The sequence below is a fragment of the Bufo gargarizans genome, chromosome 2, assembly GCF_014858855.1.
Source record: "Bufo gargarizans isolate SCDJY-AF-19 chromosome 2, ASM1485885v1, whole genome shotgun sequence".
NCBI classification, from domain to species: domain Eukaryota; kingdom Metazoa; phylum Chordata; class Amphibia; order Anura; family Bufonidae; genus Bufo; species Bufo gargarizans.
This window is the reverse complement of record NC_058081.1, coordinates 683,554,812-683,573,934: the sequence shown is the minus strand read 5'-3', so window position 1 is coordinate 683,573,934 and position 19,123 is coordinate 683,554,812. Positions and strand designations below refer to the sequence as shown.

General features: G+C 43.5%; 1 protein-coding gene across 1 annotated transcript in view; it reads left to right on the top strand.

Moving 5' to 3' along the window:
* LOC122926975 (phospholipase A2 inhibitor and Ly6/PLAUR domain-containing protein-like) overlaps positions 1–19,123 on the top strand; it is a 64,177-nt gene that overhangs the window by 29,955 nt on the left and 15,099 nt on the right. The window contains exons 3-4 of the mRNA XM_044278508.1: positions 1,055–1,201; positions 7,196–7,339. Of these exons, the coding sequence (XP_044134443.1) occupies positions 1,055–1,201; positions 7,196–7,339 (291 nt within the window). The remainder of the gene's footprint in view (positions 1–1,054; positions 1,202–7,195; positions 7,340–19,123) is intronic.

Below are 19,123 nucleotides of genomic sequence, written 5' to 3'. Positions count from 1 at the left end.
CAAACTTTTTTTAAATTCAGTGAACCTGAACCGAACCGATTCTCGAGTCTACTGCTAGCTGCCAAATAGCTTAATTTAGAATAGGGAAGGTATTAAAGGGGTCTTCCACTTGGGATGTCCTCTATCATGCATACTAATTTACATAAGCTCCCACACTTGAGGGTTCAATTTACAAGGTTTCCCTTTCAATTTTATTGTGTTGTGTTTCTCATACAGCTACAAGGAAAATATGAGACCTGACCAAAGTTCCTCCAGCAATAATAATTTAGACAGGGATCGTAGCCAAGAGAGCAGCTCAAATCCAGGGTTATAGGCTAATTTGGCCAATGGCTGTGGTCAACCACCAAATATATAGTCTAATGTACTGTATACACCCTAGTATGGCTTAAAGGAATTGTCCAACCTTTTGGACTTTCTGTAGCTTTCACTAGGAGAGTGTTATGCCTACCTAGAAGTTTACCAGTTCTTATTCTGTAAACTTCTGTATGGGCTCAGTTGGGGAAGTATCCCCAAGAAATTTGTGACCTAGCAGTGACGTGCTGCTTGGGCACAGCTAAGGCCAGTCCTTGGCTGCAGCGGCACATACTGTTTGGGCCTGTCCGTCCCAAACTTTACAGTACGGAGACTAAGCAGTTACAACACACTTCTAATTGTAGTTCAAAATTCCAAAAAGCTGGACAACACCTTGAACATTAAAGACAAGCCTTTTACTTAGACATATAGGGCTCTAGCACAATCTGATCAGAGCCTTATGGCCATATTATAGTGTTGGTGAGATATTATGTAGCACCTAGCTACCGGGCTGTCTCAGGCACCTTGGCATAGAGGTGGTAGTAACCTCGCAGCTCCTCAAGGGCTTGGCTATAGGCGGGGCAGAGTCATATAAGCTTCTTTTGCTACACTACTACTTTAAATGTTACATAGAAGATGGGGTATCTGGTAAAGATTTCATATTGGGGCCCAGAGGCATCAGGTTACACCTCTGCAATTTCTGTACCTCTGCAGCATGGTTGAAGTGTTTTTTCTTCTAGGTTACATGTTCTTCTATTTGTAGATGGAAAAGAAATGGTGACGTTCAGACGGCATTGTGGGCAAAGGAGAATGTGTGGTTACTCTGACAGCCTGACCACAGCCTTCGGTAAAAAGAAGCTCAGTAGTACTTGTTGCTTCACCAGTGACTGTTCTCCTCCATCGCCAACATGTAAGTACCTCTGAAAGGAACAATACATCGAGAAATCCTGAAAGGAAATCTTTTTTGAATCTTGAAATGGGTTAATTTTAGAGGGCTCATGGTGGAGTTTCAATTAGGTTGAGTTCACACTTCAGTTATTTCGTCAGTTATTTCCATCAGTTATTGTGAGCCAAAACCAGGTGCAGGTCAAAAACACAGGAAGGGTGCAGATTACATTACACCTGATCTCGGAGTAGGCCTTACTACTGGTTTTGGCTCACTTTCACATCTGCGTTTTCACTTTCTGGTATTAAGAGCCCTCATAGGATCTCAATACCGGAGGAAAACGCTTCAGTTATGTCCTCATTCATCATCAATGGGGACAAAACTGAACTGAATGGAACGGAATGCTTCAGAATGCATTCCATTCCAATTGGTTGCGTTCACATCACGGACAGATGCAAGGGGCATGACACACAATTAAAGTCACTGGTGCCGGATCCGTTTTCGCAGACACAAAAGAAAGCAGATCGATCTCCCATTGACTTGCAATGGTTTTAGTTTTGGATCCGTCATGACTATTTTAGAGATAATACAACCGGATCCATTCATTAAGGATGCAAGCGGTTGTATTATTATGACGGAAGCATTTTTGCTAATCCATGACGGATCTGCAAAAAACGCAGATGTGAAAGTAGCCTTATATCTACACTGAACAAAAATATAAACGCAACACTTTTGGTTTTGCTCCGATTTTGCATTAGCTGAACTCAAAGATCTGAAACATTTTCTACATACACAAAAGACCCATTACTCTCAAATATTGTTCACAAATCTGTCTAGATCTGTGTTAGTGAGCGCTTCTCCTTTGCCGAGATAATCCATCCCACCTCTCAGGTGTGACATATCAAGGGGCTGATTAGACAGCATGAATACTGCACAGATGTGCCTTAGGCTACTTTCACACTTGCGTTCGGAGCGAATCCGTCTGGTATTTGCACAGACGGATCCGCTCCTATAATGAAAACGATGGTATCAGTTCAGAACGGATCCGTCTGCATTATATTTCTGAAAAAAGTCTAAGTCCAATTTGTAGTCAGACGGATCCGTCCAGACTTTACATTGAAAGTCAATAGGGGACGGATCAGTTTGAAATTGCACCATATTGTGTCAACTTCAAACGGATCCGTCCCCATTGACTTACATTGTAATTCAGGACGGATCCGTTTGGCTCCGCACGGCCAGGCGGACACAAAAACGCTGCAAGCTGCGTTCGGGTGTCCGCTTGATGAGCGGAACGGAGGCGAAACGGAGCCATACTGATGCATTCTGAGCGGATCCGCATCCACTCAGAATGCATTGGGGCTGGACGGATGCGCTCGGGGCCGCTTGTGAGAGCCTTCAAACGGAACTCACAAGCGGAGCCCCGAACGCAAGTGTGAAAGTAGCCTTAGACTGCCCACAATAAAAGGCCACTCTGAAATGTGCCATTTGATCACACAGCACAATGCCACAGATGTCGCAACGTTTTAGGGAGCGTGCAATTGGAATGCTGACTGCAGGAATGTCTACCAGAGCTGTTGTCCGTGCAATGAATGTTCATTTCTCTACTATAAGCCGTTTCCAAAGGCGTTTTAGAGAATTTGGAAGTACGTACAACCGGCCTCACAACCGCAGACCACGTGTAACCACACCAGCCCAGGGCCTCCACATCCAGCATGTTCACCTCCATGATCGTCTGGGACCAGCCACCCGGACAGCTGCAGCAACAATTGGTATGCATAACCAAAGAATTTCTGCACAAACTGTCAGAAACGTCTCAGGGAAGCTCATCTGCTCGTCCTCCTCATCGGGGTCTGGACCTGACTGCAGTTCGTCGTCGTAACCGACTTGAGTGGACAAATGCTCACATTCGATGGCGTCTGGCGTTCTGTTCACGGATGAGTCCCGGTTTTCACTGTTCAGGGCAGATGGCAGACAGCGTGTGTGGGTGAGCGGTTTCCTGACGTCAACGTTGTGGATCGAGCGGCCCATGGTGGCGGTGGGGTTATGGTATGGGCAGGCGTGTGTTATGGACAATAAACACAGGTGCATTTTATTGATGACATTTTGAATGCACAGAGATACCGTGACGAGATCCGGAGGCCAATTGTTGTGGCATTCATCCACGACCATCACCTCATGTTGCAGCATGATAATGCACAGCCCCATATAGCAAGGATCTGTACACAAATCCTGGAAGCTGAAAACATCCCAGTTCTTGCACGGCCAGCATACTCGCCGGACATGTCACCCATTGAGCATTTTCGGGATGCTCTGGATCGGCGTATACGACAGCGTGTTCCAGTTCCTGCCAATATTCTGTAACTTTGCACAGCTATTGAAGAGGAGTGGACCAACATCCCACAGGCCACAACAACCTGAGAGATGTGTTGCACTGCGTGAGACAAATGGTGACCACACCAGATACTGACTGGTTTTCTGCCCCCCCCCCCCCCCCACCTCAGTAGGGCAAAACTGTGCACATTTCAGAGTGGCCTTTTATTGTAGGCAGTCTAAGGCACACCTGTGCAATATTCATGCTGTATAATCAGCACCTTGATATGCCACACCTGTGAGGTGGGATGGATTATCTCGGCAAATGAGAAGTTCTCACTAACACAGATTTAGACAAATTTGTAAACAATATTTGAGAGTAATGGGTCTTTTGTGTCTGTAGAAAATGCTTCAGAACTTTGAGTACAGCTCATACAAAATGGGAACAAAACCGAAAGTGTTGCGTTTATATTTTTGTTGAGTGTATATGCACCTCCATCACTCCATGGCTATATATTATTGCCTTTGAAAGGAATGGGTGGGCAAATAATCATATCTCCCAAATGTTCCTGTTTTTGTAGGATTGTCCCATGAACCAACCTCCAAGTGTGGGTGTCATTGAGAAGTAGTAGCATTCAAGGCTCCTGCCAATGTACAATGCATTCAGAAAGCATTCAGATTGTTTCACTCTTTTCATATTTTGTTATGTTGTGGCCTGGTGCTAAAATAAAAAAAAAGACGTTCAAATTTCTCTGGGGGGGGAGGGGGGAGGGGGTCTTGGTAAAGAATTAAAAAAAACAACAACAACTCTGTAGGATACTAGTGACTTTGATCGGAGAAAGCTTGAGGGAGTGAGAGGCTGAGGCTGAGTACTTAAAGGGCTTCTGTCACCCCACTAAGGTGATATTTTTTTTTTGGGCTAGTGAAATTAGTTATATTGCGATCTATGACAATATAATTGTGTTACTTACTTTGATCCAGCAGTTTCTGCAAAAAACAAAGTTTTATAATATGTAAATTCGGTCTCTACCAGCAAGTAGGGTGGCTACTTGCTGGTAGCTGCTGCAGAAATCCGCCCCCTCGTCGTGTTGATTGACAGGGCCAGCCGGGATCTCCTCCTCCGGCCAGCCCTGTCGGCATTTCAAAAATCGCGCGCCTGTGTTGATTCGGCGCAGGCGCTCTGAGATGAGGAGGCTCGTCTCCTCAGCACTCCCTCAGTGCGCCTGCGCCGATGACATCACCGAAATAGAAGACGTCATCGGCGCAGGCGCACTGAGGGAGTGCTGAGGAGACGAGCCTCCTCATCTCAGAGCGCCTGCGCCGAATCAACACAGGCGCGCGATTTTTGAAATGCCGACAGGGCTGGCCGGAGGAGGAGATCCCGGCTGGCCCTGTCAATCAACACGACGAGGGGGCGGATTTCTGCAGCAGCTACCAGCAAGTAGCCACCCTACTTGCTGGTAGAGACCGAATTTACATATTATAAAACTTCGTTTTTTGCAGAAACTGCTGGATCAAAGTAAGTAACACAATTATATTGTCATATATCGCAATATAACTAATTTCACTAGCCCAAAAAAAAAAAATCACTTTAGTGGAGTGACAGAAGCCCTTTAATATTACAGCTGCAGAACCTCATTCAAGCAGTTCTCTAGAGGCAGATTGGCCACAGACCTTACAGGGAAATATCCTGGTGGGCTGAAGCCCAGGGGGCCCCCTGAATCCTCCTCACGGCCAGACGGTGGAAGATTTATGGACTGTGGTATTTGGCTCTTTTGGGGTGGTATAATGTGCCACAATATTGTACTGCTGGCACCGCCTACCTGCCTTCCATCAATTTGGACCTGACTAGAAAACAGGGCAACTTTTAGTATTTTTTCCAGGACCACTGTTAGTTCCCTGTCCGCCCCTGCAGTTCTCCATTACAAAACCAGCGACCTGTAAAAAATGTTTTTGCTTTTTTTTTTTAAAACAGAGAGACCGATATTTCTTCTTCAAAACCTTCTCTAGTTTCTACTTAGACTTATTACTGGCACACCATCCCAATAGCATTCTGCTACTCAGCAATTGCAAATTTTTTTTAAAACCCATTTTATTTTTGTAAATGGGTTGCATTGTAACAAAATCATTTTACGAAAGAAACACCATTTTTATACCAGAGAAATTAAACGCAAATTACACCGTGAACCAAATCTTACCTCCTTTTCTGCATCGTTATATTGGGGGTGGGACGAAATGATCACATTACAAGTTTGCGACGTGTAGACGCAGCCCACTGGTAAAATCCATTAAAAAATACGCTTTTTTTCCATTGAAAATACAATTTTCAATGATTTTTTTTAAAAAAATCTCCCCCATATGTTTGGTATTGTTGCGTCCATAACGACCCGGACTACATAAATATAATGTAAATTATCCCCTACGGTGAATGCTGTAAAAAAAATAAATAAATACAGAATTGATAATTAATTGTTAGTTGCTACCAAAAAAACTTAATAACAAACCATTAAAAAAATAATTTACTCCAAAATGATACCAATGAAAACGACAAGTCGTCCCGCAAAAATCAAGCCCTCACACAATTCCATAGGAAGAAAAATAGAAAGGTTATGGTTTTTGGGAAGCGGCAATGCAAAAAGATTTTTGTTCCTTTCGAAAAAAGGGGTTTTATTGCACAAGAGTAGTAAAACGTAAAATAACTGTATGTATTTGGTATCGCTGTAATCTTACTAACCCATAGCATAAAGATATTATGTTATTTATACTGAAAAATGAACAACGTAAAGTTTATAAGGTAAAAACTCAGTGACATTATTGCTGTTTTTCCCATCTCCCTCCAAAAAAATAATTAAAAAACAAAATCAGAAAGTTATTTGTACCTCAAAATGGCACCAATAAAAACTACAACTTGTCCCGCGAAAAACAAGCCCTCATACAGCTATATAGACGGAAAAATAAAAATAAAGTTATAGCTCTTGGAAGGCGAAGATGAAAAAAGGAAGAAAAACGCTTCGACAGTAAAGCCCAAAACAGGCTGGTCACTAAGGGGTTAATGGGGAAACCTATTATTTTATCATAAGGCTGTAACATAACAAAATGTCAAAAAGCGAAAGGGTCTGAAGACTTTCCGAATGCACTGGACTTACCAATATTTACAAAGCAAATTGAGCATTTTAAACCCTGTCCCCTTCCTATTAAAAAACCCAAAAACACAGAACTGCCCCTCTTGGGGACAACGTTGCATAAACTCTGCTGGTTTGTTTCCAGTTCTCAGCAATGTGCTATAATAACAGGGCGCTAATGTCATACACGGTCTACATTTTTTAGATTTTTCAGGTTTTTGGTGTTCTTTTCTACCATTTTGGGGTAATTAAGCCAATGAGGGTTAACAGAGGACAATGGCCGCAGGGTTGGGACTAGGGAAACGCTTAACGTGATGAGGAGCTTCTTGATTTTATCGGTAGGGCGCGTCAGCATGAAGTGCAGGACAGTTAATGACTTAATTATAAATCTTATTGGGGGAGATTAATCAAACTGGTGTAAAGGAAAACTGGCTTAGTTGCCCATAGCAGCCAATCAGATTCCACCTTTCATTTTTCAGAGATCTTTTTCAAAATTAAAGGAGGAATCTGATTGGCTGCTATGGACAACTAAGACAGTTCTCCTTTACACCAGTTTTTATAAATGACCCCCATATTCTTCTTTAAGTCCCAGCAGGAAAAACTGACAAAAATGGAGTTTTCTGTAAATCCTGTGACACTGAGAGGAGATTGTCTTGTGAATCAAGCTCCACCATGGAATGCACCGGGAACGAGAACAAGTGTGTCCTAATGACCAACGTGATGACAGAAGGTACAAATTCTCAGCACTTTGTATCAAACAAAACTAATTCCATAAACCTTATTACAAAATAATACACACCTCAGCTGCTGCAGCACCTCATAATACACACCTCAGCTGCTGCAGCACCTCATAATACACACCTCAGCTGCTGCAGCACCTCATAATACACACCTCAGCTGCTGCAGCACCTCATAATACACACCTCAGCTGCTGCAGAACCTCATAATACACACCTCAGCCACTGTAGAACCTCATAATACACACCTCAGCTGCTGCAGAACCTCATAATACACACCTCAGCTGCTGCAGAACCTCATAATACACACCTCAGCTGCTGCAGAACCTCATAATACACACTTCAGCTGCTACAGAACATCATAATACACACCTCAGCTGCTGCAGCACCTCATAATACACACCTCAGCTGCTGCAGCACCTCATAATACACACCTCAGCTGCTGCAGCACCTCATAATACACACCTCAGCTGCTGCAGAACCTCATAATACACACCTCAGCCACTGTAGAACCTCATAATACACACCTCAGCTGCTGCAGAACCTCATAATACACACCTCAGCTGCTGCAGAACCTCATAATACACACATCAGCTGCTGCAGAACCTCATAATACACACTTCAGCTGCTACAGAACATCATAATACACACCTGAGCTGCTGAAGCACCTCATAATACACACCTCAGCTGCTGAAGCACCTCATAATACACACCTCAGCTGCTGCAGCACCTCATAATACACACCTCAGCTGCTGCAGCACCTCATAATACACACCTCAGCTGCTGCAGAACCTCATAATACACACCTCAGCTGCTGCAGAACCTCATAATACACACCACAGCTGCTGCAGAATATCATAATACACACCTCAGCTGCTGCAGCACCTCATAATACAGACCTCAGCTGCTGCAGAACCTCATAATACACACCACAGCTGCTGCAGAATATCATAATACACACCTCAGCTGCTGCAGAACCTCATAATACACACCTCAGCTGCTGCAGAACATCATAATACACACCTCAGCTGCTGCAGCACCTTATAATACACACCTCACCTGCTGCAGCACCTCATAATACACACCTCAGCTGCTGCAGCGCCTCATAATACACACCTCAGCTGCTGCAGAACATCATAATACACACCTCAGCTGCTGCAGAACCTCATAATACACACCTCACCTGCTGCAGCACCTCATAATACACACCTCAGCTGCTGCAGTGCCTCATAATACACACTTCAGCTGCTGCAGAACCTCATAATGCACACCTCAGCTGCTGCAGAACCTCATTATACACACTTCAGCTGCTGAAGGACATCATAATACACATAAACATTCTGATGAGGAACATAAAGTCTATTAGAAAATTGTGGGGGCAAGAATTTAGTTTTTCTTTCTTTCTCCACATTCAAAGACTAACAACTTGGTTATTTTTCCATGTACACCGCCGTGTAGGACAAGTTGTGTTTTTTTTAACTTAAAGGGGTTTTCCAAGTGTTTAGTACTGATGATGATGATGATCATAAAGTGCTGATCGTTGAGGGTCCGACTCTCGACACCCCTGCAATCTCTAAGCACCGCGACCTCTTCACAGGACGCTGTTGTCTCAGTTATCAGTCAGATGAAGGGGACTGAGCTGCAATACAATGCACAACTGGTAAGAAAAGCACAGTGCTGTGCACCGGAGCCTGTTCAAACAGGTAATCGGCAGTAGCGCCAGGCGTCGGACCCCCAACGATCACATACTGATCACCTATCCTGGTTCCTGTGGATAGGTCTTCAGGATTAAACACCCAGAGATGGAACCCATTCAAAAATGTATACAATGTACTAAACTAGTTATCTGGGAAATAATATTGATCACCTATAATAATAATATCAATATCACATCGGGGAAGGGGGGGTCCGATGCCTTGCACCCCAGCCGATCAGCTGTTTTGAGAAGTTGCAGCGCTCACCGAAGCTCTGGTTAGTGGGGCAGTCTCCCAGGTGCTTATGAACCCCAGCTCTGTAGTGTGCTTGGTACTGAAGATCAGCCCTATTTAGGGGCTAATTTTTGCGGGACAATCTGTAGTTTTTATTGAAACCATTTTGGAGTGTGCATGACTTTTTGATCACATTTTATTACTTTTTTCGGGTAAGAAAAACAATGAAAAAATGGCAAATCAGCCATTTTGACCCATTTTTCCGTTACGCCCTTTTCCGCATTGTAATTTTTAAAAAATATTTTAATAGTATGGGCGTTTTCGGTCGCAGTGATACATATGATGTTTATATTTGTCGTTGTTTAGGTATTTATTTAACTTTTTTTGTGATGATTTTGAAGCTTGTATATGAGCCTATAAATTATGTTTCTTAATTTTTCATCACATACTATCAGGGATTATTAAAATGGGGTTTGGATTGAAATTTGCTCATTTCTTATCCTGGCCTGCCATCTGGTGGCCAAAATGAAAACTGCAGCATGAACAATAACAGCCTCGTCAGTGAGGCTGATAGTGTTCAGCGCAACTACCAATGCCCCCATTGGCCGCACAGGGCATTAGTAGGAAGCCCGGAAACGCGAGCTTCCGAGTTTTTGTGCATTTAGATGGAATCTAAAGCCTTTAATTACCGAGTGTCTGCTGTCTGAAACAGAGACCTGCTGGCCATGGCACCCACTGCATGTGCGAGCAGGGGGGCACTATGTCCACACATTACTCTAGCACTGTACATGTATGATGCTCGTAGCAAAAAGGTTAAAGAGGACCTTTCATGTTTTTTATTTATTCTAGATAAATACCTTTACTTGAGGAGTACTGATGCTGCCACCCTGCCTATTATTGCTCCTACGCTCCGCTGTGCCCCCGTATAGTTTTCCCGCTCAGTATGTTAATACTGAGCATCGGTTACAGGGAGGAACAGACACCAGGGTTTCTCAATGGGCGTCTCCTTCTCCCTGGCTGTGCCGGGATCCAATCACAGAGAAGAACGCCACAGCCGGGGAGTAGGTGAGCTTTTTTTTTCTCCCTGGCTTTGACGCTCTCCTCTGTGATTGGATTGCGGCACAGCCAGGGAGAAGGAGACGCCCATTGAGAAACCCTGGTATCTGCTCCTCCCTGTAACCGATGCTCAGTATTAACATACTGAGCAGGGGCGTGCATAGAAATCAATGGGCCCCATAGCAAGAATCTGAATTGGGCCCCCTGACCCCGCCCACTACCCACCCCTGGCCATCCCACCTCCTGTCCTGGCTCCTCCTCTACCCCACCCCCATTTGCCAATAAAGAAATGTATACATGACCTACTGAAACCGTTAGGGATAAATCTTTTTTTTTTTATTAACCAACTTTGTTGCAGTAACTAAAAAACTATTTGGGCATAAAAAACCTATACATATGGGGTATCATTGTAATCGTACTGACCCAGAGAATAAAGGGCATGGGTCAGTTTTGCCGCAAAGGAAATGCCGTAGGAACAAAACCCGTAAAACGGTGGAAACATTTTTTTAAAACTCCACCCCATTTGGAATTTTTTACATTGTATGCCATATTAAAGTACAAAACAAAAAGTTATGGCTGAAGTAAGATAGGGAAGAAAAAAGAAAATGCAAATACTAAAAAACCTCCGGTATCCTAAGGGTTAAAGGGGCTATCTAACCCCTATTATGCCCACCAAAATGCTCAGGCACCGCATATAGTGCCCAGACATTTTGGGGGGCATTATAGGGGTTGGTTGGATAACCCCTTTAACTCCTTATTGCTGCTGATGCTGAGTGTGCACATAGCTCCCCCACCCACCCCGCAAGGTGACTGATGTGCTGGGGGGGGGTGCCCTGTAGGCTAATAGAGGACTCAGGAGTACAGTGTTCTTTCTCCCCTCCCCCTGGAGGGGGGGAGCAGGAGGAAAGCACACTGTCATTCTGAGTCCTCTATGAGCCTACCCCCCCAAAACCCCACTGTTTGCTCAGCTGCTGCCCTCTACTGCTGACGCTCTACTGTGGCACACTACCTGAGTAAGTGTGTTTATTCTGTCCCAGTTCGGAGCGGTCCTTCAGTCTGGGCCGGGGAGGGGGGGGGTCTGCGCTCACTCACTATCACCAGCTGAGTGATGACTTGAGGGCTGAGGGCCCAAGGCAGATGGCGAGCAGCACACACTGAGGGCAGAGAGAGGATAACTACTGCCACGCTGGGTATGCGGCTCTATCCAATCAGCAGCAGGATCTTTGCGCTGCTAAATGCTGATTGGCCAGTGTGAAATGCAGCAGAGAGCAGACGCTCTGCCTGGGAGCCCGCAGCCTGGATCATATGGAGGTCAGACATGGGGAGGGACCGCAATCCCATTATCGCCAGGGAGGGAGAGGGGGGGCCCGCTGGGAGAAAACAAGTGGGTGGGCCACGGGCCGCCTCATACCTCAGCCAGTAAACTGTGTCTTGTGCAGAGGGGTGGGGCCTTCCTTGCGCTTCGGGCCCCCCTGTGCCACTGTCCCCATAGCAACAGCGTGGTCTGCCTGTATTAGCAGTAGGCCACTGATACTGAGCGGGGAAACTACAGGGGGGCACAGTGGGGCGTCGGAGCGATATTTAAAAAAACAAGCAAGGTGGCAGCATCAGCGGGTACCCCGCAAGAATAGGTACAGGTATTTATCTAGAATAAAAAAACAAACATGAAAGGTCCTCTTTAATAATCATAAATCACTGACCATAACACAGAACAAACAGACAACAACACAAAGCTATTCACCAATAGCTAGCAGGGAGAATCAGCATACCTTACTATGGCAGCCTGGTGCATAATAAGACATACAAGACCAGCTCCCTTCATTTTTTATTATAAAACTAGAAAAACTTACATTACAATCAGCAAATTAGAGAAACCAATAAGCATACTTGGCTCAAAATATATATCCTATCTATTCGATATCAAAAATACAATCTATTTTATCAAAAGGAAACTTTCTATACTATAACTAAACTAAATTGTTCCACACATATATATGTTCCATAGTGTGGCAGCCGTTCTTCCCATCTTCTTCCGGTCCTGCAAATAATATACGTACATTTCGCTCAAGGCCAGATTCCCGCAGTCCTTTTCCTCAATAAGATCTCTTCTGAAGAGCAAGATGTTGCGCACCTTCCAGATTGCATTTTTAACACAATTAAGCATAATCCACATTATTCTCTTTTTTTCTGGCCTTACTGTATTTTCTAAGCCCTACAGTACTAGTTCGTGATCTAGTCTATGAAGGTCGCATGCATGTTTCAGGATTAGCCCAACTCTTCTCCATACATTTTGAGCGAAAGTAAAGTTCCAAAACACATGCATCACTTAAACAGTTCCTTCTGGGACACTTGGGAGTTTCACTTAATCTCCTCCGATACTGAAAGTCTCTAGTTCGAACACACTCATGCATTATCATCCATACAAGGTCTTTCAAATTATTGGCATGTAAAACAAAACATTCAATGCAACAGCTCTCTGCAAACCAAATAAAGTACAAAATTGCATCATAATTGCAAATGCTTGGCAAATCATTTTGGCACCAGAAATGACAGAAATTAAAGCAGGCCTAGCATGCATGTGGAACCTACACTCGCTGAATTATATGGTAGCCGTCATGGCACATAACAGGTAGAATTTACTGTTAGGAACCCGTCTAACTAGAGATCGCCTTGACGTGCGGCAGACGGGCTCAAATAATTTTGTACAAAATGATTTGCCAAGCATCTCTAACTTATTAGTAAAGCATTTGCAACTGTGACGCAATTTTGTACTTTTGTACCACTATTTGGTTTGCAGTGAGCTGTTGCATTGCATGTTTTGTTTTACAGTATTGTTCTCAGCCGTAGCAACGTGCCCCTGCGCTTTGGGATGTGCTGACTGACCCCCTTTTTTCTTTGCAGCTTGTGCTGGAGGTGTGGCTGCCTCCTTAGTCGTGCACTCCTGACCAGCTCGTCTGCCCCATAGGCTGATTTTAATTAGTGTTAGTATATAGCTTGGCCTGCTCCCCCTCACTCACTGGAAGCCATTTGGCACCAGGAGAGAGATAGTTTGTGGACTCTCATTGCAGTCTTTGGTGGCCATTTGGCACCAGGAGTGGTGTGGAGTGGGCCCGGCATGAATGTTGGTACCTGCATTCCTTGGATATAATGGAGGCCATTTTGGCACCAAAAATGACAGGAATTAAAGCGGGCCTAGCATGCATGTGGAACCTACACTCGCTGAATTATATAGTAGCCATCATGGCACATAACAGGAAGAATTTAGTGTTAGGAACCCGTCTAACTAGAGATCGCCTTGATGTGCGGCAGACGGGCTCAATTAATTTTGTACAAAATGATTTGCCAAGCATCTCTAACTTATTAGTATAGCATTTGCAATTATGATGCAATTTTGTACTTTATTTGGTTTGCAGAGAGCTGTTGCATTGCATGTTTTGTGTTACAGTGTTGTTCTCAGCCGTAGCAACGTGCTCCTGCACTTTGGGATGTGCTGACTGACCCCTTTTTTTCTTTGCAAATTATTGGACATATAAGACATATTACACATTTTCCAGCAATCAAGGGATTTATTTGGAGGATAATTTGCCACCGTTTCCGCTTGCTGTTCATTGTCCAGAATAGCTCTTACTTTCTTTGGATTATTACGGATATTGCTTTCATATTTTTCAATTGAGTATAGTCTTATTATTTTCTCTATTATTGCATATTGTTTTGGTGGCACTAATAACACTGGGGTTGTCAATGGTAACTGAATCCATTTCCTTTTCCTAAACAGGTGACCAGCTGCCAATGTCATAAATAACACCACGTAGACTCCATATGAATCACTTTAGAACATAGAGAAAAAAACTGTCAATGCAGGAACCGTTTGAGGTTCGGTATTTCTTTAAAGGGTTTCTATCACCTCATTTTGACCGAATTAGCTTTCAGACACTAGCGATCTGCTAGTGTCTGATCTCCATAACCATGCAATTCTCAGACCTTTGTGTGGAGCCATTTCATTAAAAAACTAACTTTTATTCATATGCAAATGAGCCTCTAGGTGCTATGGGGGCGTCTTTTCAGCACCTATAGGCTCGGTCTACTCACACTGTATGCCGCCCCACTCGTCCGTCAAGCCCGCCCATCTCGACTTGAATGCCTGCCTCCATCTCAGCCATCGGACGAATTCTCGCGCCTGCACCGTTCACTTCTGTCTTCGGCGTAGGCGCAGTGAGTGAATGATGCGCTCCTGGTGCCGGATTCCTCACTGCGCCTGCGCAGACTACGTCACAGTGAGGAAGCCGGCATCAGGAGAGCGGCCTTCACTCACTGACTTTGTCTCTTCTCAGTGATGCTAATAGTGGCTCCAGGACGCAGATAAACAGTATTGGCGACAGTGGGCAACACTGTTTCACTCCGGATTTAAGGTACACTTTTTCTGACAGAAACCCATTAATAGATACTTGACTGTATGCCTCATTGTACAGTGCTGAAATCTGTTAGAACATATGAATTTCCCGACAAATATGATCTAAGACTTTCCACAAGAACTCATGAGATATACGGTCATATGCTTTAAGGAAGTCCAGTGATAAGATCGCCAGCTCTTCTTTTCTTTCATTCTGATACCATATGCAGTCTTTAATAATATTAAGATTTTCACTTAAACTCCTTTCTGGAATTCCACATGTTTGATCTTTGTGAATTACTTTCCCGATAACTTTATTGATTCTGTTAACCATCGTTTTGGCTAAGATTTTATACTCAACATTTAGCAAAGTTATGGGTCTCCAGTTTTCTAGATTTTCTCTGTCTCCTTTTTTATACAGCAAAGTGACTATGCCTCTCCTCCAAGACTCAGGTAAGGTATCACAGAGTAGAGCTTCTTTACACACTTGCAAAAAATCTACTTTCACGATATTCCAGAAGATGCTGTAGAACTCAATAGGTAGGCCATCTGAACCTGGTGCCTTGCCTTTGCCAAAACTCTTAATTGTTTCTTGTAGCTCCTCTATCGATAGCTGTATATTGAGGTGTTCTTGGTCTTTTTGTCCGAATTTGCCTTCCAGGGCCTTTAAAGCATCCATTACAAAGGAATTTTATTAGTTTTTTCTCATCGAAAAGTCTTTGGTAGAACATTTGAGCCTCTTTAAGCATATCTTCTTTTCCAGTTTTGTCAGCTATTTTTGCGATCACATTTTCCTGTTTAATTACTTTTTTAAAGAAGAAGCGTGGACACTTTTCATTCTCCACTAATTGTTTGATTTTGCTGTTAAAATGATCTCTTTCCCTTTATTATAAATTGCCTTTTTGATGTTTTGATGTTTGCTTTTTATTTTTTATTAATACAGATACATCCACACCGGCTTCTCCCAACTTCAGGTAAATCGGTAATTTTGTTTTTAAATCCTTAAACCATTGCTTCTTTTTCTTAGCCTTTTTTATTCCAGCTTTAAAGAAGAAATCTTAGATTTAAGTTTTTACGTACTCCCACCATTTTAACGTTGCAAATTTTTTTTGTACCTGACTCACTTTTTATAATTGTAAACAAAATCATCCTTTATTTTTTTGTCTTCCAGCGAGTCCACATTTAATCTCCATGTGCCTTTGCATTTTTCGCCACCGGACACTTCTATTTGTGCTTGAATCATCTTATGATCAGAAAAGATGTTTTCCTCCAAACACATATTTCTTGGCTTGAAGACTTTAGAAATAAAAAAAGAATCCAGCCTGGATTGTACAACCGAATTGCTCCATGTATACCCTGGGTCTATGTCATTGATATTTGACCAGACATCTATTAGGTTCAAGTCCATTATTAGTCACATTCTTGTAAGAAAATAATGTCACTGTCAAATGTCTCTAAATATGAAAACAGGGCTGCTCTTCTAGTTGCTCCCTTAATGCTTTTGACATTTAGAGAAGAGACCTTTAATATTCCCAACATCATTTATTTATTTAAGAAAAAACTGAAAAAGCTGCTCTCTCTAAGAGCTCTTTGCATATTTTCTCTTTAGAGGTGACATTCTGATTCAGGTCATTTCATCACTGGATACACTTGACATAAATCCTACCGGAGTAGTAGGACTCTCGAACTGTTTAATCCGGGCTGGATTTGACCAACAGACACTAGGTCTCAGCCCACTATCGCTCTCATCCGTACTTATGTGAGAAGGTCTTTTTACTCTAAGAATCTCTTCTTCCTGTTTGTCTACTTTCCTTTTTGTATCTTTTGCTTCCAGGTCAATGGCTTCTTCCCCCGCAGACTTCTCCTTCACCCCTGCTCCGGTGATAGGTTTCCCTCTTGCAGGGGCCGCTGTTCTAGGATGAATCTTCCCAGGGTCTACCTCTTTCGGTCTTCTGGATGTACCAGCTTCAGATACGATTGCAGGTAGGCTTGCGGTCACAGGTTCTTTCCCTCCAGGCTTCCCCGAATTAGGTTCAACCACAGCAGACACTCCTGAAACAGAATCAGCTGAAGTCCCCCTTTCATCCAGTTTCTTTGTTCCCTCCGACTTCGTTGCAGGACCCGCGGCAGCCTCCGCATATGATCTATTTGACCGCTTAGGGCACTCTTTGTAGGCATGACCTTCTGCTCTGCATAGATTGCAAACAATCACATTTGGACAGTCCACACACAATATCACCTCTTTGCATTCTGTTTGTATATGTACGAAGCTTTTGCACTTTTGGCAATACTGTGGCATCCCTGGATAATATAGATATCCCCTATCTCTTCCAATGACAAATTTAGATGGGGGGCGACTCAATCCCGCAATCCCTCCTGGATCCTCTCTAAAGATCACATGAAATTGATATTTCCCTTTCCAGAAATCTGCCTCATTCATTAGCTTGCGACAAGACTTCATGGTCAGACAATACATTGATAAGAAAAATTCAATGTCTCCCAAGGCAACAAAAGGGTTATAAATGCGTATTACTAACGATAATTGCAACTTTGAATAAAGTCTAATGAATTTAAGTCCTTTTAGAATTGGGTCAGCATGATGAATTTTAAATTTTTTAGTCATTTAACGGCAAGATGTTTTCCTTTCTTAGGCTACTTTCACACTCACGTTTGGTGCGGATCCATCATGGATCTGCACAGACGGATTTGTTCAGATAATACAACCGCATGCATCCGTTTGTATTATCTTTAATATAGCCAGATTTTCTGCTGTGCCAGATTGTGTCATAGAAAACGGATCCGTCCCCATTGACTTACATTGTGTGCCAGAACAGATCCGTTTGGCTCAGTTATGTCAGACGGACAACAAAACGCTGCAAGCGGAATGGAGACGGAACGGAGGCAAACTGATGCATTCTGTGCGGATCTTTTTCCATTCAGAATGCATTAGGGCCAAATTGATCAGTTTTGGACCATCATGCTGACCAAATTCTAAAAGGACTTCAATTCATTTTACTTTATTCAACGGGGGAAATACCGTTAGTAATACACATGTTTAACCCTTTTGTTGCCTTATCAATGTATTGTCTGACCATGAAGTCCTTGTCGCAAGCTAATGAATGAGGCAGATTTCTGGAAAGGGAAATATCAATTTCATGTGATCTTTAGATGAGGATCCAGGAGGGATTGCGGGATTGAGTCGCCCCCCATCTAAATTTGTCATTGGAAGAGATAGGGGATATCTATATTATTCAGGGATGCCACAGTATTGCTAAAAGTGCAAAAGCTTCGTACATATACAAACAGAATGCAAAGAGGAGGAAATATTCAGTGGAAGATGTCAGAAAACAGGCCAGAACAGTGTGGACTGTCCAAATGTGATTGTTTGCAATCTATGTAGAGCAGAAGGTCATGCCTACAAAGAGTGCCCTAGGCGGTCAAATAGATCGTATGCGGAGGCTGCCGCGGGTCCTGCAAGGAAGTCGGAGGGAACAAAGAAACTGGATGAAAGGGGGACTTCAGCTGATTCTGTTTCGGGAGTGTCTGCTGTGGGTGAACCTATTTCGGGGAAGCCTGGAAGGAAAGAACCTGTGACCGCAAGCCTACCTGCAATCGTATCTGAAGCTGGTACATGCCAGAAGACCGAAAGAGGTAGACCCTGGGAAGATTCCTCCTAGAACAGCGGCCCCTGCAAGAGGGAAACCTATCACCGGAGCAGGGGTGAAGGAGAAGTCTGCGGGGGAAGAAGCCATGGACCTGGAAGCAAAAGATACAAAAAGGAAAGTAGACAAACAGGAAGAAGAGATTCTTAGAGTAAAAAGACCTTTTTGCATAAGTATGGATGAGAGCAATAGAAGCATAGAATGTGTCGGCAGATAAGAACCATTTGGCCCATCTAGTCTGCCCAATATACTAAATACTATGGATAGCCCCTGGCCCTATCTTATAGTGGGCTGAAACCTAGTTTCTCTTGGTTAAATCCAGCCCGGATTAAACAGTTTGAGAGTCCTACTACTCCGATAGGATTTATGTAATCAAGTGTATCCAGTGATGAAATGACCTGAATCAGAATGTCACCTCTAAAGAGAAAATATGCAAAGAGATCTTGGACAAAGCTGCTTTCAGTTTTTTCTTAAAGCTGTCAACTGGAGTTTGGCAATATAGCTGAGGACATGGCCAGCTAGATCACCACTAGCACATCCGCAATACCCAGTCCCCAAAAAACGATTTGATAGATATGCAAATTAACCTTAGATGAGTCCTGTCCCTAAGATGAGTCCAGCGTGAAGGAGCCTAGCACCACCCCGCATCCTCCGAATCGCCTCCTTGCTCCCCGACGTCACAAAGCTTGAGCACCGTAATCTTGCGATGTGCGAGCTAGCGCATGCACAGTGTAAGCATAG